Here is a 21,174-nt window from a genome sequence, read left to right on the forward strand (position 1 = left end):
AAGTTAACTTATAATAATAAAAAAATAAAAAAATTCTGACCCAATATGACATTTTTCAATGTTTTGGTTAGAAAATGTTGTCCAGATTTTGACTTTTCATGCTAGGTCAGTGTGAAAATACTTTTCAAAAATCTTGAAACTTCTTGCAAGATGGGAAACATGTTTTCTGCTCAGCTCTAGATGGTAGCTCTATTAAGTGAACAGCACATTGCCCACTTGTACCCGCTGAGAGTATGATCTGTTGTATCCTAGTGAAGCTGCATGGGTAGTTTAAGTGAGTAAAAAGAAATTACTAGAGCAAGGAATAATATTCATTATGAACAGCTTTGTGATGAAATCCAGTTGTTCTCCCCTGCCCCACCCCCATTCAGAAAGTTTTCTGAACAAAATGGGTATTTATAATATATTTGGCTTTCATCATTTTGCAACATAAGTTCTCATGAAAAATGTCATCTTATTGTTTTAGTTATTTTTCTTTTCTTCATCATCATTTCACGGGCAGTGACTGATGTGATACACACATTTATCTTTGTGTCATAGAAACCTGGTGTTTTCTTCTAGGTGTATAATTTTAAAAAACACCTTTGTGAGTTAGAAATCTAAATCCCATTTTAACAAGTGACTTCAGAAGTAACTCCCAATGGGGCCTATATGCTTTTAAAAATCCCACTGAGGGCCTATCTCCATCTTTAAACACCTAAATACCTTTAAGAATCTGGTCCGTAGGCATTCTGGAGCCTAAGTTTCATTGTAATTCACTCCTAAGTGCCGAAGACCTAAATGTATTTAAGCACTTAGTTCCCATTGATTTAATGCCCAAGTACCTTTGAGGATCTGGGCCTAATTCTCTTTTGAAAATAGGACTTAGGCACTTTTGAAAATTATACTCTCACAACTTATTCCTGTAATTCATTTACCTCAGATATACCGGAGCATAGAAACTGAAGAGAACTCCACAGCCAATGCTGCCTTGGCTTGCATGCTGAACTCATTAGGGTTCTATGAGACCAGGGTAAGTCAGGGCAGACTTTGACATAGCATTGCACCTTACAGGAAAGCACTACTCATTATTTCAAGTTCACTCCTCTTATTTTTTTTCGCGTTGCACCTTTCATTTGAGGGGTTTGGTCAGATATTTTAAAGGGCAACCTCCCACATTTAGTACGGAGGGTACAAGAGCTGGGCCCATTTATTTTCTCTGCATTACAATAAGAAGGGGCAGTCTTGTCTGCTGAATAGAGCTCTGGACTAGGACTCTGGAGACCTGGTTCTGTTCCCCTTTCTGCTGATGATCTGCTGTGTGGTGATTTTGAGTGAATCAGTGCACCACTGTGTGCCTTTGTTTCCCCTCTTACAGTTTGTCTACTTAGACTGTGAGCTCTTCTGGGGAAGGACTATCTCTCATTATGTGACTGCACAATGTCTAGCAAAAAAGCGCCTTGACCTCAGTTGTCTCTGGTGGTACCACAGCTAACTAATGAACACTGCTAACTCAGGTAGTTCTATAGGAGGTCATCTTGTCCTGGAAATTTCCCATTAACAGATAGAGGTAAGGTCATCACCTTTAAAATTTAGATTTTTGAAAACACTGTTATCCCATCACAATGTGGCATGTGGATTTATTCACAGAGGCAAGGAATCATTTTCAGGGATTTTATAGCTTGCTTGAGACAAATCACATTAATTTTTCTCCCCAAACTTCATCAGCAAACCTCAGCGGAGAGAGTAAAAATGCAATAAAACAGAGCATTCAAAAGAAATTGAAAAAAGTGGGCTGTTTTTTGTGGCTCTAGACAACTCCATCAGATGACTTCATCTGAAAATGCAAATGCCCACGGAGTAACACCAGATAATTTTCCCACAAGCAGCACCAAGAGATTTCTGTGCACTTTAAAAACTTTCGGAAAATGATGCACATTTAGAATAGGAGAAACAGCAGAAGAAAAACAAACCATTTTCTTTTCAATATTTTTTTTTTTTTTTAACTCTGACAAGGTTTTCCCAGGTAACTAGTTCTCCAAAATGTTCCAGTTCAGGGCTCAAAGGTGGTGTCTGTTTGCAAGGGGAGAGGAAGGGATGGGAGTAGGGTATTCATTTGGAATGACTATAATGGACCTGTCTTCATGGATTACAGCTAAGTTCAAATAATTACACAGACAAAAATCTGATCTACGGGACGTGCGATCTAGCTGGAGCTATCACATGGAGTTTGTCACATTCTCTAGGTTAAATAAGCTTGGAAAAATCTTGTCTTCTACCTTCAAAGTAGAGAGGAGAATTACCATTTACTTGTAAGGTAAAATATAATTAGGTTTTCAAATAGTTTAACCCAAGTAATGTCTGTTTAAGATTCCCTAACCACACTGCACTGCCCTTAACACAGAGATTGACTAGCCTACACTTGGATGCTCTTTAGTGGATGAAGAGCATGTTGCGGTGACAGCAAAGGAATTCAGTTCCTATATTCTCCATACTGCTTTTTCTTTCCTTGTGGCAGTGCTCCGAGGGAAAAAGGTGACTTTATGTTTTGTCTGTCTCTTTCGGCCTCTTTATCCTCATCGTATCTTTCATCCTCATCTTCATCCTCGCTATGATGAGGGCTGGAATGCTGAGAGACAGAAGGCGATGGTGGTACTGATGAAGGCCTGGGGTACCTGAAACCTTCCGTCTGCCAGAGACATAAGCAACAAATAAACATTACACCAGCGCAGCTAGTTTAGTTACACAGAGTGACGATAGGTCAATATATCCAGAAGGCCAAGGCAAAACTGATGTACAAGTAGGGCCCTACCAAATTCACGGTCCATTTTGGTTAATTTCATGGTCATAAGATTTTTAAATAGTAAATTTTATGATTTCAGCTATTTAAATCTGAAATTTCACAGTGTTGTAATTGTACAGGTCCTGACCCAAAAAAGGAGTTGGGGGTGGGGGGTCACAAGGTTATTGTAGGAGGTACTGCTACCCTTACTTCTGTGCTGCTGCCTGCAGAGCTGGGCCCTCAGTCAGCAGCTGCCACTCCCCCACCACTCAGCTCTGAAGGCAGCAGCGTAGAAGTAAGGGTGGCCTGGCATGGCATTGCCACCCTTACTTACTGCTGCTGGCGGGGTGCTGCCTTGAGAGCTGGGCACCTGGCCAACAGCCACTACTCTCTGGATACTCAGCTCTGAAGGCAGCACGAAAGTAAGAGTAGCAATAACCTGACACCCCTGCCCCCACAAGATAATCTTGTGACTGCCACCCCCCTCCCCCCCGCAACTCTTTTTTGAGTCAGAACCCCCAATTTGAGAAATGCTAGTCTCCCCCATGAAATCTGTATAGTGTAGAGTAAAAGCACACAAAAGACCAGATTTCATGGTCTGCGACATGTTTTTCATCGCTGTGAATGTGGTAGGTCCCTGTGTATAAGGGAATGAAGGCCACACCTGCCCCATACACCAAACTTAGACTCCCTTCGGTCTATTTACTGCCTGTGTGATAGGGAGTCAAAGTTGATGCAACTTACACGGAGGAGCCATATGAAAACTAAGTGAAGTGGGATGGAGGTGTTCCCCATCTGCTGTGTAGCCTACATAAGGGCCAGGCAGAATTCTGAAGAGTGCAGGGGCTGTCCTTTTCCTTCCCCTCTGGGGTCCTGCACACCCTAGCACTCTCAGCCCTGGCCTGCAGAACCATACTGATGCAGCAGGGGGAGTAAGCTGCAGCCCGTAAGGAGTATAGCAACGGGTGTGCTCCCCTTGCTTGACAAGTAGCTCGTGGAGGCATCCTGGGGCTCTCTCTTTGCAGCAGTGCAATTTGTTTTATCCCCAGGCCATGCCTGTCAGGCATGATCTAGCCCAGGCACCTGCGAATTTTAAATAAAATTTTAAACAGGAAAAGTCCATATTCTTCATGGCAATACAGAGCTGCAGGTTTTAAAATGGAATGATGTGGGAAAACAAAAGAAGCATCTATAAATTAAGAGTTCTGCTCATTTTCCATCTGGTAACTCAGAATGGCCAGAACTCCCCCAAATCTACATACAGTTTGTCAAACCCTACAAAAAAAATAATAAAATTCAGTTTCAAACAGATTAAAGATCATTCAAAAAGTGAAGCCTTTGTCAGGCCTGTTTTCACACTTGGAGTTGTGCCTGTATTTCACTGCAAGTTCACTTTGGTTCATGCAGGTACTTTCAGGCACCCCTAAGGTACTTAGCTGCTCACATAACACTATTTGCACCCCACAAAGCAGAGTCCAGCTTTTTGAAAAGTTAACCCTTGGTGTGAAAAGTTTCGCCCTAAGAGGAATATTTTTAGTAGTTAAAAATAAGGATTGTATGCAAAATACCCTTCTCAGCTTTAAGTACAGGAACTCCTCACTTAAAGTCGTCCTGGTTAATGTTGTCACGTTGCTGATCAATGAGGGAACATGCTCGCTTAAAGTTGTGCAGCGCTCCCTTCTAACGTTGTTTGGCTGCCGCCTGCTTTATCCACTGCTTGCAGGAAGAGCAGCCCATTGCAGCTAGCTGGTGGGGGCTTGGAACCAGGGTGGACCAGCAGCCCCTCTACCAGCTCCCCCCTCCCTGAAGTTCCCTGTGCGGCAGCCGCCCAGCAGGCTACCAATTGCTGGCAGTTCAGCTGTCCCTCCCCCCACTGCCATGTCTTGCTCCTGCCCTCTGCCTTGGAGCTGCTCCCAGGAGCCTCCTGCTTGCTGTGCAGGGGAGGGGAGAAGGGGGGGCTAATGTCAGGGTGTCCCCCTCCCCTCTACTCCTGCCCCCTGCTTACCCCATCTCCATATAGAGCAGGGTGAGGACAGGACAGGGTTCAGGACGGAGAGAGCTTGCTGGCCACAGCTGCTGTCTCAACTTCTTGATCTTTTTAAAAGGCAATGTACTTAGAATGGTGTCAGCGTACTTAAAGGGGCAATGCGCAATTCTCTCTCTCTCCTACACACAGGGTGTGTGTCTCTGTTTGCCATGCAGTCCCCCCCTCCCTCCATTCGTGCTGCCTTGTAGAGTGTGAGGCTGCATTAACAACGTGTTAACCCTTGAGGGCTCAGCCAAGTGCTAGTTCATCATTTAGCAGGAAGGCATTCCCTGGGAAATATCCCACCCTCTTCCACCCTCTAACTTCACCACCTCAACCAAGCTTCACAATCATCATTGCTGTGTACAGTATTAAATTGCTTGTTTAAAACTTATACTCTGTGTGTGTGTGTGTGTATATATATATATATATAAATATAAATATAAAAAATACAGTTTTTTGTCTGGTGAAAATTTTTTTCCTGGAACCTAACCTCCCCTATTTACATTAATTCTTATGGGGAAATTGGATTTGCTTAAAGTCGCATTTTTCAGGAACGTAACTACAACGTTAAGTAAGGAGTTACTGTATTATAATCTGACATCTGAGACCTTATTGCCAATCTACAGAAAACTACCTTTTGAATAAGATGTGGTACAACCTTCAACTCCCCATATCTTTGGAGGAGTTCAAGGCTGGTTTTGCACACATGGCTAAATTATTATAACACCAAGGCCATATCATAAATCAGCTCTAAGATCTTATTGCAAATTAGGTTTCCGAAGTCTTCTGTCATGCTCTTTAACTCTTAATAGTCTGGAAGGAGTTCTAAAATAGTATTAATCCAGCTTCCTAATATGCATGTTAATTTCAAAACACTGAATTTAACTCCCCCTGCAGCAGCTATAAAATGTAGCAAACTGCAAAACAATGAAGTAGATCAATATTCTAATTTTTTATGAGGTAATTGGTCTCAGAAGTGTCTTCTGCTTTTCCCTTTAAAATTCCCCCGTGTTTCATAAACCTTTCTTATTAATAAAGATTGACTGAAATGTAAATTTTCGGTCCAAAACCAAAATACGTGGTCCAAGCCCATCTATTGTGAGGTGCCAACACTAACCTTACCCCTAACCTTAACCAACTCTCATCAACTTCAAGATTCTCAAAACTTCCAGGATAAATTTTCCATTTACACTAAGTAAACTGGTTAGTGGAATTACATCAGTGCAACAGTTTGAAAAATCCCTCTCAAATATCAATATGAGGGATAGAATCGAACCTCCTAACCTGAATACTCCTGAACGTAGGTGCGTATGAGCTGAAAAAACTTCAGTCTGAACTTTGCTAAATTTTTGAGTGTTCACAATTGCCAACCCAGATCCAAATCCGGATCAAGGGTTTTGGTTTGGGCCCCCATCACTAGCTGTTATTTTTAAAAAATGAATTGCCATATGAAGTGCCTTGATTAAGTTTTAAATAACCTGGCTCCTAAATTTAGAACTGAGCATAATGCCTCCCCAAATGAGGCCATATATATGCAGTATGCTACAAAAGTAGATTGAATGTGTGGCCTTTACTCCATCCTCAGCCTTCCCCTCCTGTGAACTATTCAGATTATTCCTGCCAGAAGTACAAATAATTTGCATGAGAATATGCAGAGAGGCTGGGTCAGGGCGTATATGTGCATCTATTTGCAGACCCTGCTTCCTTGCCCCAGACCCTTTTCCAGAATGCCCCTTCAAAGCTCCTGTTGCAGAGGGCCTGCAAAGCACCCTTCCTATGGGTTTTATGGGGAGCAAAAATAGAAATTAGTAGTTTCTACCCAACAGGCCAGATCTTCAGCTGGCCTAAATTGGCATAGTTCCATCAAAGTTAGTGTGCACCAGCTGAGAATCTGACCCCGTATTCTAGTTCATGGGGTTTTCTATTGGGCATCCATACACTCTATCAGAATTTGGTAAAACTTAACTGTAATAAAGTATATTGAGTTCTTTACGCTCTTAGGTTAAACCAAACACTGTTCATCTGTCCTCTCTTTTTCTCTCTCAAGACAGTAATTAAATGCAGACAAAAATCACCTATAAGGATAGACATACCTTTGGTGGAGCATTTGGTTCCATCTCAAATTTATCTGGGAAAGTTCTGCTCAGAGCCAGGTGCCTGGCATGCATGTAGTACTGCAATAGAAAACAGAGGTCTACATGTGCAAAAACCCAATGAAGACTTGGGCACATTTAGGCAGTGAGAGGGAAAGTAACACTATTGTCTTCTCAAAGAAGACACTGACAAAAGATTGAATGAATCTTTAACTGAGGCTAACCCAGTTTGGATGGCCCTTGTGAAACTCTGGACACATTGCACTGAAGTAATGATCAAATCCTGAGAGATTTATACTGGAGTAACTGGGCAGAATCTGCTTCTTTGGCTTCAGTGAAGATACTCCATTCTCACTTTTGTGAGATTAAAGACTAGGGCACCCACTTCAGCCAGTTTTCTGGTGGGGGTGGGGTGATTCTTTTATCCCTAAAAATATAGCACAGGTTTCTTTCCTGAGTGGAAATATTTATTTCTGCTCATGAATGTAATATTGTAACACAGTACATACAGTACACATGTTAAAACTGACTCGTCCTTCAAAAATGAAGACATTGTAAGGAGAATAGATTTGTGACTTTGACATGGTTTTGCGAATTCAAAAAACCAGTCTGACGGTTTTGCAATACTTCAAACTCCATGAGGTTTGCACAAGGGCGCACACCGAAATGACAGTTTACTGTGACAGGCTGTGATCCTGTAATAGGATCCACATGGACATAAGGTCCTCCCAAACGGATCTCAATGCAGGATAAGGCACATAGTAATTAAAGCAGTGGTACATTTTACTCATCTCTTCACCTGTGGACTTTAGAATACGGATATACCTCCCTCTGGCTAATGTGTGATATTGCATCATTCTCTGTAGTAGGCTAAGGGTGTTATTTGGCTTTCACAGCACAATCCTGGTTTGGGAATGGTGCAGAATACCAATGGTATTTTAGGCAGGTAGGTAATAGGTGGGATTTTCAAAAATGCCCAGGTGACTTGGGAGCACAAATCTAATTGACAGTCAATTACACTTTTGCTCTGAAATCACTTGGGTGCAACGCCCACCCAATGCCTCTCTAGGTCTAGCGATGCTGCTGCACCATCCCTGAAAATGATATAATGCCCACTCTCCATTGTCCAGTTTGGAGAGGATCATGCTGCCAGTGGCACTAGCCTTGTGCAGTCTTTGTGCTTGGGAGCATAAGGACCACATTGTGTTTGGCTCCTTCTTGAAACAAGCAGATCAAGGCGATTCCTCAGCTTGGGAATAAGTGGGTACTTGAGCACATGCTTAACTGTAAGTTAATAGGGAGACTTCCCTGAATTGGGGCCTTGGTGCTAATGATGACAGATTTTATCCCCAATAACCATTGTGGTGGATGTGTGTTTGGGCCAATGGCTTGTTATATACCCACTAAACACATTCATATACCCTTCCTAAATATCTCCAATCCAGTAGGTCTGAGAGCCTCTCAGTTCGATTTCTCTGGATGATCCTCTGACGCCGTGACTGCTGGCAAAATCCATACAAGAACTGAGTCAGCTGGTTACATGACTCATCAGGAGAGCGGTACCTCCTGTCAACTATGTAAATGCCTGAGGACAAAAACAAAGTCGCAGATGAACAGGTATGGAAGCGAGCTTTTGACCTTTTAAATTTCATTTCTATCTTTCTTTACACATAATCTTTTAAATATAACAGGTTGTTTTTTTAATACGTGGAGCAAGGTGTGACAAGTGTTTCCATTCTAACAGGTCATTTCAGCAACTGGTGAGAAATGCTTTTGATTTTTTACCTTTCAGGCTGAAATTTAGCAGATCTGTTCTCAGCTTAGGACAGCTTTTATTGTTTTAAAGTCTGTGCAAAAATGGTGCAAGTGCTTTTGTGTGGTAAAAAAAATTCACTTTTCCATTATAAAAAAAATTGCTACCTTTTTTGAATACCTGTGGTGACTCAGTGGTGTGCGGTGGTGGTGTGAAATTTGGCAGACAAGAGATAGTCCCTATGACACAGGCTGTGTCTTCTCTGCAAAAGATGGTGTGTTTTTACATTGAGACAGCTAACTTGAGTTAGCTATCTCAATGTAAAATCCTAGTGGAGACAAGGCACAGGTAACGATTACCTCAATGTTTCTAGTCAAGGTCAACACTTTATCCAGCATCTGTGGTTGAACATGACTCACAACAATGGGTAAAACTATAGTGCTTTGTCGCCACTAGGATTTTACAGCCAGACAGCTATCTCCACGGAAATACCTATTTTTGCAGTAAAGCCATAGACACGCATGTACTTTTTGGAAGTTTGGTGAAAATTGGTTGTGATCCATGAGAGTAATAAGGATTTGCAAATAGGCCTTTGCTATTGCACATCAAGTTCTGTAATGCAATGTCTTTATGATGTGCCAACATCTTGTTCTTTTTCAACCTCCTTCTTTGAAGATTCGGGGCTATGGGACAGATCTTAAGGATGTGGGCCTTGATTCTCATTTATATTAAGGCCCCATTACATCATAAAAGTGCTTTAAAAGGGCATTATTGTAAATAAGAATCTCAGTTTGGTTTAGACAAGTTATCCTCTCTCTTTCATGAACTCCACAAACCGTTGTTGCTATCCCAGTAAATCCATCATGGAGTCTTAAAGCAGAGGCAGATTTCCACTACTCCCTTAGAAAGACTAATATATAGTCTAATTGGAAGGGATTGAAGGAAGGAGATAGTTGAGTTGGAAGAAGGGCTAACGAGCTAGCTGGGTTAAAAAAAAAAAAACAGGACAGAGAAGAACTGGAAAGGTTTTGGATAAACACCTAAACTTTCAATTCAAACCAAATAGCTGAACTTTGGGGTTTGTCCATCAATGATCTTTATTCAGCAAGAAGAGAAAGTGCAATATGCACAGTCACAAAACAACTGGTTAGTTGGGTTCCGAAATGGGATGAGTTTTGAAGCACTGTTAACAAGCTCACCATAAGCAGCTGGGTCAGCTACATGCTCCTGCATGAAACAGCCAAATCCAGAGAGGTTTGTGGTCACACTGGGAATGCCCATCACAGTGCATTCAGCTACCGAAAGAGACATAAAAAGAGATTTCATGTCAATGTGCTTGGCTCGGTTTCATCTTGAGTGGATAGAAACAGAAAATAGAATGATGTAAAGCCCTGTCAGTGCCAGAGCTGGTCAGAAGACCTCAATGAAAAACCAGCATGATTTTTGCTGTGTGTTCTCCCCCGCCTCCACTGCCATTCAATCAGAAAAGTTCAAAGAAAGTGACATTTTGATGAGAAATGGAAATTTGTTTCCCATTTTTTTTGCAAGCACTTATTTCTATTTTCCAGCTAGCTCCAATGAATACCCTCTGTGAGCCCAGTGTTCACATGTGGGAGCCTAAATGCAATGTCCAGACCCTTCCTTTGGCTTTGAAATCGGCATCTGCTGTGTGCACATGCTCATTTCATGTACAGATTTGCAAATCTAACTGCCCAAATGCAGGACTTCGGCCTCAGAATTAATCTCCCATATTTGTAAACTGGGTTCTGTACCTTAGGTCACAGGGAGAAAAATCATAAAAATATGATTTCAAAGCAATTCTATCTAATTATTTTTCCAATTATACAGTAGCTGCAGCGCAAATTGTGCTATAAATCATAAATATGATATCAAATTGTGTTCCCCTTTTATTACTATTAGTGATAATAAATAAATAAACAATTATTATTATTATGTATTGAGCACCAACAGGTTCTTCCATAAAGGAAGGCATGTTTCCTGTACAAAGCAGCATACAGTTTAAATCAGACATGTTAGATCTTTAACACTTAAAATGCCATTAGAAAAACCTATATGACAATAGGACTGATATCAGATATAGAATTTAGGATTAGGATGAAAGTAAAAATCCATCAAGAAGGGTCTGTTTTTATTCTTGGGAGATACATATAGGTAACCCATTAGGATGAGCAGAACCACTTCCTCAAACTGAGTACCAGCCAAACTTTTCTGTGTTAAGCTAATCTAAAGGTCTAACCTCAAAATCTTCCCCAGCTCTCACAATTTTTTCCCCCTGTATCGTGGTTTGGGCCGGGACAAGAGGAGAAAGTGCTGAAATACAGCCAGATAATTGTGACCCAGTTGGAACAGGAAACAGGAAGTATTAAGCATTATCTGAGAAAGCTTGAGCTTGTGAGATTTCTACTCAGATTCATTGGCTAACTACAGATATGCTTCAGATAAGCACCCAAACTAAGGGAGATATTTTCAAAGGCACAAATGGAAGTTAGGCACTTAGCCCTAGATCCTCAAAGATATTTGGGCACAATGGGAGTTAGGCACCAAAATATCTTAGAGCATCTGGGCCCTAATTCCTAGGTTGAAAACCTGACTGCCACTGCGCCTTTAAATCTCTCACCTTAATCCTATGAGGCTTATCTGTTACTACTTGTAAGTTGTTGTCTTCATTTTTGCTACTTCCCTATTTGTGGTTGGCCATTTTTATAGCCTTCTTCCAAAACTCTTGATCATATGCCAGGCTGTCATGAAAATTGGCCTCTGTGAGCTCCACCGATGTCCAGTGCATGTACTGAGTCCTTGGTCTCTATTGCTACTTCTAAGTGTTCATGGTAAATACCAACAGAAATATCCAGCGATATATTGAAAATATTATGAAAATATTATGACCAGATAGTGTAAATGTGCATCACACCATTGAAATCAATGCAGTTATGCCAAATTACACCAGCTGAGGGCATTGTGGGTTGTCTATTTTATTGCCTCATTAGTGCAATATATACTTTCCTCCAAATCTCTTTTTTTAAAGGGTGGATGCTTGATGTTACTGCATACAAAATGGATGTGTCTTCTGATGCTACAGCAGACAGAAAGTTTACATGTGATTGTGGGAAAGTCAGGGTCCAAAGCAGGGACAACGCTGGATGGTTTTCGGTCAATGGAGCAATGCCAATTTACACCAGCTAAAAATCTGATCTAAAACTCTGCCATCAGCAGAAACTTTGTAACAGAGAGGAAACAGAGTCAAAAGCATTCTTACATCAATACAGTAGAAACTGAATGGCAAGCTACTCGATCTTTTTAAATGCCCTGAGTGGTAAAACGCATATTAGAATTCTGACAACAGTCAACCTAAAGATTGCTTACCTGGAGTATAACCCCAAGGCTCATAGTATGAGGGAAACACCCCCAAATGGCAGCCTCTGACAAAATCTTCATAGTCCATGGGTAATAATGGACTTGTTGAAGACAGGAACTCTGGGTGTAATATCACCTAGATATTCAAAACTTAAATTAGAGCCGCAAGAAAAATAAAATCAGTATTTTTAATTATATAAGAGATCAAGCAGTTAGTGCCTTCAGCTCTAGCCTAAGCCTAGAAATCTGGACATTGCCTTCTGTGTCCCTCCCTAATTCTATTTGTACAAAGCCCAGTTTGGTAACATTCATAATTTTATTAAACAGTAATAAGTCACCAGGACCAGATGGTATTCACCTAAGAGTTCTGAAGGAACTCAAATGTGAAATTGCAGAACTATTAACTGTAGTCTGTAACCTATTATTTAAAACAGCTTCTATACCAAATGACTGGAGGATAGCTAGTATGGCACCAATTTTTTAAAAGGGCTCCAGAGGTGATCCCGGCAATTACAGGCCGGTAAGCCAGACTTCAGTACTGGTCAAACTGTTTGAAACTTATAGTAAAGAACAAAATTGTCAGACACATAGATGAACATAATTTGTTGGGGAACAGTTAACATGGTTTTTGTAAAGGGAAATCATGCCTCACCAATCTACTAGAATTCTTTGAGGGGGTCAACAAGCATGTGGACAAGGGGGAATCCAGTGGATATAATGTACTTAGATTTTCAGAAAGCCTTTGACAAGGTCCCTCATCAAAGGCTCTTACGCAAAGTAAGCTGTCATGGGATAAGAGGGAAGATCCTCTCATGGATTGGTAACTGGTTAAAAGATAGGAAACAAAGGGTAGGAATAAATGGTCAGTTTTCAGAATGGTATCCCCCCAGGGATCTGTACTGGGGCCAGTCCTATTCAACGTATTCATAAATGATCTGGAAAAAAAGGGATAAACAGTGAGGTGGCAAAATTTGCAGATGATACAAAATTGCTCAAGATAATTAAGTGCCAAGCAGACTGTGAAGAGCTTCAAAAGGATCTCTCAAAACTAGTTGACTGGGCAACAAAATGGCAGATGAAATTCAATGTTGATAAGTGCAAAGTAATGCACATTGGAAAACATAATCTCAACTGTACATATAAAATGATGGGGTCTAAATTGGCTGTTGCCACTCAAGAAAGATCTTGGAGTCATTGTGGATAGTTCTCTGAAAACATCCACACAGTGTGCAGCGACAGTCAAAAAAGCGAACAGAATGTTGGGAATCATTAAGAAAGGGATAGATAATAAGTAACACTACGATTTTGTCAGTTATTTTTAGGAAAAGTCATGGACAGGTCATGGGCAATAAATAAAAATTCACAGAGCCCGCAACCTGTCTGTGGTTTTTGCTTCTGTGGCTCCATGGTTTCCCGCCACCACTGTGGTGGCTGGGAGCTGTGGGGTTCATCCTCTGCTCGGGGCAGCTGGAAGATGCAGGGTGACCATATTTCCCACAGAGAAAACGGGACACCTCCAGCCACTCGCCCAAGGTGTTCCCCTTTCCCTCCACCCTGTGTGAAGCTGTCGCCTATCCCTGGAATGCTGAGGAGAGCCCCCTCAGGGGTCAGTCACCTGTCACTGGACCCTTGCAGGGGGCCCCGTTGCTGCTGTTGCCTGTTGCTGGAACCCTGCCAGGGCCCTGCTGGCTGCCAGCTGGAGTCCAGCAGTCCCTGGGGCTGAAGCAGAGAATGTCAGGCAGGTCTCTGGAAGTCACAGATTCCGTGACCTCTGTGACATAAATGTAGCCTTAATAATAAGGCAGAAAATATCGTATTGCCTCTATATAAATCCATGGTACACCCACATCTTGAATACTGTGTGCAGATGTGGTCGCTGCATCTCAAAAAAGATATATTGGACTTGGAAAAGCTTCAGAAAAGGGCAACAAAAATTATTAGGGGTATGGAACGGCTTACGTATGAGGGGAGATTAATAAGACTGGGACTTTTCAGCTTGAAAAGAGGCGAGTAAGGGGGGTATGATAGAGGTCTATAAAATTGTGACTGGTGGGGAGAAAGTAAATAAGTGTTATTTACTCCTTCTCATAACACAAGAACTAGGGGGTCACCAAATGAAATTAATAGGCAGCAGGTTTAAAAGAAACAAAAAGGAAGTATTTCTTCACACAATGCACAGTCAACCTGTGGAACTCCTTGTCAGAGGATGTTATGAAGGCCAAGACTATAAGAGGGTTCAAAAAAGAACTAGATAAGTTCATGGAGGATAGGTCCATCAATGGCTATTAGCCAGAATGGACAGGAATGGTGTCTCTAGACTCTGTTTGCCAGAAGCTGGGTATGGGCGACAGGGAATGGATCATTTGATGATTACCTCTTCTGTTCATTCCCTTTGGGGCACCTGGCATTGGCCACTGTCAGAAGACAGAATATGGACTAGATGGACTTTTGGTCTGATCCAGTATGGCCACTCTTATGTTCACCCCTCTACATACATGGTACCTTTTCTTTTATAATCTCTTCATATAAACATATTGTGGAAATATTGTTGACATCTAAAACTAATCTTCAGATGGTTCATTGGTGACATCATCCCCTCTTTTTAATAAGAAAAACAACATAATTGAACATTATGGGTTAGGGCAGGGGTGGCTAAACTGTGGCTTGTGAGCCACATATGGCTCTTTTACCACTAAAATGCAGCTTGTGAAGCCCCCACACCTCCCCCCCAGTTCTCCACTTACCAGGCTGGGGAGGGAGGGGGAAGGTGGAGAAGCTTGGGACCTCTACCTTGCAGTGGGATGGTGGGGTAGGGGCTTCTGCCCAGCAGGGAGGGGAGTCTTAGGGGTTCAGATCTGTGGGGTGTTCCTGCCGGGGCTCAGGGCTTCAGCAGGAGTGGGCCTGCAGCCCCGAACCCATCAGGCACCTCTTCAGGCAAGCCCTGAGCCCCAGCCCCCGGTAGGTGTGCCTGGACTCTCGACTTCTGAAGATTGTTGTATGCAGCTCGGAGGGCCAGTAAGTTTGGCCATCCCTGAGTTAGGGTATGGCATTTAGCCACAACCCGCAGTCGGGTGTGGTACCTAGGTACACTGCCCCAAAGGAGATCTTACAAGGAGACGCAATCCCTCTCTGAGCCACATAACACTAAAGGTGACTATGTAAGCCACATCACCCACTTTGGGAACCCTGTCCAGAAGTGTGGGCAGAAAGAGACATTTGGAGTACGGGCTCAACCTTTACTGGGCTTGCCTACCACAAATATACAGGGTTCATGTTCATTGCAAGGGTTGGAAGATGCTGTTTTCCTCTCTTTATAATATGGTCCTGTTAGATTTGAGTAAACAACATATAAAGGTTTACTGGGCTGCAGGCCCATCAGGTGAAATCCCAGCCTCAAAGAAGTCAATGGAAATTTAGCCATTGATTTCAGTGGGGCCAGGATTTTAAAAATTGTGTCTAGAATGTTTTAATAACAGCTATACCACCCCAACATTAAATGCCTAACTTGAAATTCTGTGGGTAATAAGCAGGTGATGGGGTCTGTAAAAAGTGACTGGCTGTTGCTATTCAAAGAGGTGTTGGGTATTTTATTCCACACAGCTCTAGTAAGAATAGCTACACTTCCTCCAACAGTAACTAATTAGGATGAGGTAGTTTAATGAAATTCCATTAGGAAAAAAAAAAAAAAAAAAAGAGATTTTACCTTAACTCTGTCTGTGCGGTTATTGAAGAGTCCAATGCGCCGGATGGTATTGAGGATTGGGTCATTGGAATCATCGATCATGTTGTGGGTGGTCACTGGAGGTAGAGACTGTCTCTACATCAGAATAAAGGCAAACTTTGACCAAGGCATGAAAAACTGCTGGCAAAGAATCCATTAACAGAGTCTTAGGGTGAAATCCCAGCCCCATTGAAGTCAATGGGAGTTTTGCCATTGGTTTCATGAGGACTAGGGTTTCACCCTTTGAATTTAAGGCCGGAAAGGATCATGGTGATAATTTAGTCCAACCTACTGCATAACACAGTGCCATAGGATTTTACCTGATAATTCTTTAATCTAGCCCAATAAATTCTGCTTGTAATAGACAGTATCTTTTACAAAGACACCCATTTTGATTGAAAGATTGTAAGTGATGGAGAATCACCCACACCCCAAGGTAAAGTGTTTTAATGGTTAATTATCCCCACAGTTAAAAATGGAAGAGTCCAGGAATCAAGAAGGGATGGAAATAAAGCAAGGGCTGAGATGTAGTACGACGAGGAATTGTGAAGAATTTGAATTTACTATTAAAAGGAGAGGACCAAGGAGTTCAGGGAAATACATCAGGTGGTGGGAGTGCTCTTGTGCTACCAAAAGTAGCTAGGATGGTCTGATACTAATTCTTAAAAAGAAACACAGAGAGAATGGAAAAAACACACTGAGTTTAAAAAACTGACCCTATGAGAAACGTACATGATGGAAAATGATTCTCCAATTCATACATATCCCTGTTCACGATACATGACCCTTATATATGACCATGTTTATCTTTTCCATCCAATAACTGTGTAAGTAATAAGAAAAGGAGGACTTTTGGCACCTTAGAGACTAACAAATTTATTTGAGCATAAGCTTTCGTGAGCAACAGCTCACTTCATCGGAGCTGTAGCTCACGAAAGCTTATGCTCAAATAAATTTGTTAGTCTCTAAGGTACCACGAGTCCTCCTTTTCTTTTTGCGGATACAGACTAACACAGCTGCTACTCTGAAACCTGTGTAAGTAATGACTATTTTCTCTGACCTGAGTTGAAAAGATGGCTCTTTTCATAATGGTTACATCATCCCGGTCAAGGATCTTGTTCAAATCTGGAATTTCACCCCTGCAAAGGCAATACAGACAGGGTATATCGCCAAATGGCTTGTTATCATTTTTTTCGGAAATTATGATTAAGAGTTTGCATTAAAGTTACACAGAGAAGATGAAGAAACTGAAATAGAGCTGATCCAAAATTCACTGAAGTCAACAGGCATCTTTCCAGCTTCTTCAATCAGCTTTGAATCAGGTCCTTATAGAGTTTTTTCCTGTTTTCTCTATATTGTATCCACATGACTATCCTGTCCTCTTTCTCCCATCACAGCTTTGCTGCAATTCCCCCTTAGATGTGTTTGGAATATTTGAAAAAGAAAACAAGTCACAAAACCTGTCATGAACTTTTATTTCTATATTTTTGTCAAAATTTCATTTTCATTTAAAAAAAAATCCAATCAGCTCTATAGCTGAAACCAAACAGGGCAAAAAAGTGTAAAAAAAAATTGTGTCCATTTTTGATAGACATTTTATTTTTGTTGTTTTTTCCAACCCAATCTTTTGCATTTGGGATCATATAGATCTTCCAACTCAGGCTAAGCTCTCTTTGAAATCAATGAGAGTATGACCTGATAAAGGAGTACAGAGACTTTCTTCCTTTTTACTATAAGCAAAGTTTCAGTGTATCGGAGTTCCACTGTATTTTATCTACCTAAGCTACTTATATGGCCGCATTACCATAATACCCCACAATCCTTAATGCATTTATCCTCACAACACCACAGTGAGGTAGGGAAAATACTACTATCCCCGTTTTTTAAATGGGGAACTGGGACAGACAAAGATAACATTTTCATAAGCACCTAAGTGACTTAGGAGCCTGCATCCCATTCATTCTCACTGAGACTTAGGTTCTTAAATGTTTAAGTCACCTTTGAAAATGTTACCCGAAGTTACTTACCCAAGTTCACACAGGAAGTCTATTGTGAAGCAGGGACTTGAACATGGATCTCCTAAATCCCTAATTACACCATTTGTTCCTATCTCTTCCCAATTCTTTTCTTATATCCATAATACACATATATAAACAACACGGGTGATACAGCTGGCTCCTCTGCAATATCAACACAAAGTGACCTACATACTCACTTCAGTAGTGCATCATAGAGTTTCTTTCCAAATTTTTCTTTCACACATTGTGCGGTGTCCCTAGTAAATAAATATGAAAAATGGGACATGTCAGGGGGAGGGCCAGACCACACAGTGCTCCTGCTGGTGCTCTAACTTACGCAGGGGGACCCAGGATCAGGGGAGGCAGAAAGCAAGCTAAGGCACCTTCCCTAGTTCTCAGCCATACTGACTGTGATTTCAGCACAGCTGAGGATATGACCCACAGAGATTTGCCCAAGCCAAAAACAAAGTCAGTGGTAAAACCAGGACTAGAAATTGGTAGTGCTTGCTTCCCAATCCCTTGTTCTGACAAATAGACATCACTAATGTCTCTGATACAGAAAAACAGCACCGCAATGTCTTGGGTGGAAAAAGCAGTGAAATGTGACACTTTTCAAGGATGAGAGGTTTTAAATTTAACCTAACCGGGGGGAGAAAAAAGAGAGAGAGAGAGAAGAAATAGGTTTGTTTTAAAATTCCCACCCGCAAGAGCCTTCAAAAACAAGGAATAGGACAAACTGTAGATAAGCCGCAAGCTGTTCCTCCTGATAAATTGGTTTGAAAACCAGATAACCTCTTGGCAAACCTAGGCCAAGTTGAAAACTCATAATAAAATCTGCTCCAGACAACATTTACGTCATTTAACATTTTGTTGTAGCCTGTGGCAGATTAATGATTTTGCCGCCCCTAGGCCCTGAAATAATTGCCACCCCCCCCAGGAGCTCCCGGCCCCCCCGCCGCAGCTCACCTCCGCCTCCTCCCGTGAGCGCGCCGCCGGGTCCTGCTTCTCCCTGCTAGTGCTTGTGCGCAAAACAGCTTCGCAAAGGAGGGGGACAAAGGGGGGACGCGGCGCACTCAGGAGAGGACGTAGGGCCAGGGCAGGGATTTGGGGAAGGGGACCAATAAGGGCAGGGAGGGGGCGGGGCAGGGCCGGAGTTGGGGCAGGGCCGGGGGCGGAGGCCGCGAACCGGCACCGGGGGAAGCAGCCTCTGGCTGCTAGTATAAATTTGCCGCCCCTGCAAATTTGCCACCCGAGGCCTAGGCCTTGTCGGCGTAGGTATTAATATGCCACTGGTTGTAGCCCTTTTGCACACCAGTGAAAAGCTCCTTTAAGGACAAGTTGCAGTTAGCAAATCCAGCCACTAGATGGCATTTCACAGAACATAAAGTACAGCTAAATGCACTGCAACTCAAAAAACAGCAAAGGTAGTGTAAAGTCATAAAATACTTCAATGGGACTTTTCCTGCCTTTTTGCTTTTTGAGTATTAGCGATGGGCCTGAGGCAAAAAATATTACTGGAATACCCTGAACCTTGGAAAAATTGGATACCAGCTCTCAACTGTTGGTTGCCTCCTGGGTTACAGTGGCTAGACTCTATACCCCACCAACACAAAAAATGCAAGGCAATAAGTAAGTCATTCACACCTCTTCTAATCCCCACTAAACAGCTCCCCTTGTCAGCCCCAACCACCTCCCTTCCACACGTACATATTTGCACCTTCACTCTGAATAACCAGCCACTACCTCACAACCCCTTCTATCTTTAATGGTTCTGAACAAGCTTTTCAAAGATGTTCATGGGAGTTGGGTGCATAGTTGCTCTTTTCTGCATTTGGAAATTCCCCTCTAGATGTTTGTGTGCTCTGATAGTTAGGATGTAGTGGTAGCTAACTGCAAAACCTTAACAGTGACCTCAGAAGCTTTAAGGCAAAATAACTCCCCAAACACATGGAATGTGTGACAGACAGATGTGCTGATTACAGCTGGGCAAATTATTTTTTGGCACATGGGAAATTAGCTGAAAAATGCATTTTTGGGTCACAAACTATTTCATGAATTTGGACTGAATTCGGATTGAATTCAGCAAATAGTTTCATTTCTAAACAAAATTGGATTTTTTTTTTTAAAGAAAAAAGTTAAAATTGGTCGGCCATTTCAGAATTAAATGTTTTGACTTTGTTTTGAAATGTCATTTTGTTAGCAAATTTAGTTTTTTTTAACAAAGGTGAAAAACACCCCCAAATGACCCCAAACAAATTAAAAAAAACCAAAACCAAAACAGTTTAAGTGAGAACAAAATTTTTTTTCTAAAAATACAGATTTTGTTTGTTTAATTCTCCAAACTGAAAAATCGATGATTTACTCAGCTCTAATGCTTATCTATTGATATAAATGATATAAAAACATCTGAGGTCACTTAAAGTTGTGTGTTAAATACAAGCGTGCTGAGGCTGAGGTATGAAAAAGGAGCACTGGATTGTGTTACTGACAGTGCAGTAGGCAGTATGAAGGTGGAAAGGAATACAGAAGTCTTTTTCCTTAACGTACTTCCCTGTTTTTAAAATTATAGGTGGATGCGGCATACCCTGCCACAGTCTTAACTGGCAGTAAATGAAGTTTGTGTGTGCTATTAATATAGAGTTAGGGTGGTTTTGACAAATTACACTGTGCATAGTTCTGTTTGTGCTTTGTATTGGTGTGTACAACTTAGCACTTGCCTGTCCTGGTGATATTTATATGGGGTTGGCTACACCAGTGCAAATCTCCAGCATATAGATTCATAGATTCCACAGCCAGAAGGGACCACTGAGATCATCTAGTCTGACTCGCTGTATAGCACAGGCCACAGAACTTCCCTCAACTAATTCCTAGAGCAGATCTTTTAAAAATACATCCACTCTTGATTTAAAAATGGTCAGGGATGGAGAATCCACGGTGACTGTGGGTAAATGGTTCCGATGGTTAATTACTCTCACCATTAAAAAATTTACACCTTATTTCCAGTCTGAATTTGTCTAGCTTCAACTCTCAGCCATTGGATTGGGTTATATTTTTCTTTGTTAGACTGAAGAGTCCATTATTAAATATTTGTTCCCATGCAGATACTTTTAGACTGCAATCACATCACCTCTTAACCAACATGGATGTGCTGCACCAGTTTTAAACCAGGGGAAGCTGTATTGGTGCAAGCCTCGTATTACAGCAATGTAATGTGTCTGCAATGAGGATTTGCATCAGTGTAGCTACATCAGTACAAATATCCTCAGTACAGACAGGCTTGGTGTCAGACTGCCCATGCTTACTGTGAGGTATGTTTTCTGCAGTGCAGAAAATATATAAAATGTATGTTGCTTGTGACCATTCAGAATTATACCATCTTTAGAAGACAGAGTTGAAGTTTGGTTGTTGGATTTAGTGTATGGAT

General features: G+C 41.7%; 1 protein-coding gene across 1 annotated transcript in view; it reads right to left on the reverse strand.

Moving 5' to 3' along the window:
- Positions 1 to 48: 48 nt before the first annotated feature.
- GYS2 (glycogen synthase 2) overlaps positions 49 to 21,174 on the reverse strand; it is a 70,460-nt gene continuing 49,334 nt past the window's right edge. Inside the window, exons 9-16 of the mRNA XM_084640106.1 lie at positions 17,948 to 18,007; positions 16,793 to 16,871; positions 15,715 to 15,828; positions 12,021 to 12,147; positions 9,836 to 9,931; positions 8,305 to 8,468; positions 6,884 to 6,964; positions 49 to 2,668 (exon numbers count right to left, since the gene is read on the reverse strand). Coding sequence (XP_084496232.1) covers positions 2,453 to 2,668; positions 6,884 to 6,964; positions 8,305 to 8,468; positions 9,836 to 9,931; positions 12,021 to 12,147; positions 15,715 to 15,828; positions 16,793 to 16,871; positions 17,948 to 18,007 — 937 coding nt within the window. The 3' untranslated portion in view covers positions 49 to 2,452. The remainder of the gene's footprint in view (positions 2,669 to 6,883; positions 6,965 to 8,304; positions 8,469 to 9,835; positions 9,932 to 12,020; positions 12,148 to 15,714; positions 15,829 to 16,792; positions 16,872 to 17,947; positions 18,008 to 21,174) is intronic.

Source organism: Lepidochelys olivacea (genome assembly GCF_965140295.1).
Source record: "Lepidochelys olivacea isolate rLepOli2 genome assembly, chromosome: 1".
Lineage (NCBI taxonomy): Eukaryota > Metazoa > Chordata > Testudines > Cheloniidae > Lepidochelys > Lepidochelys olivacea.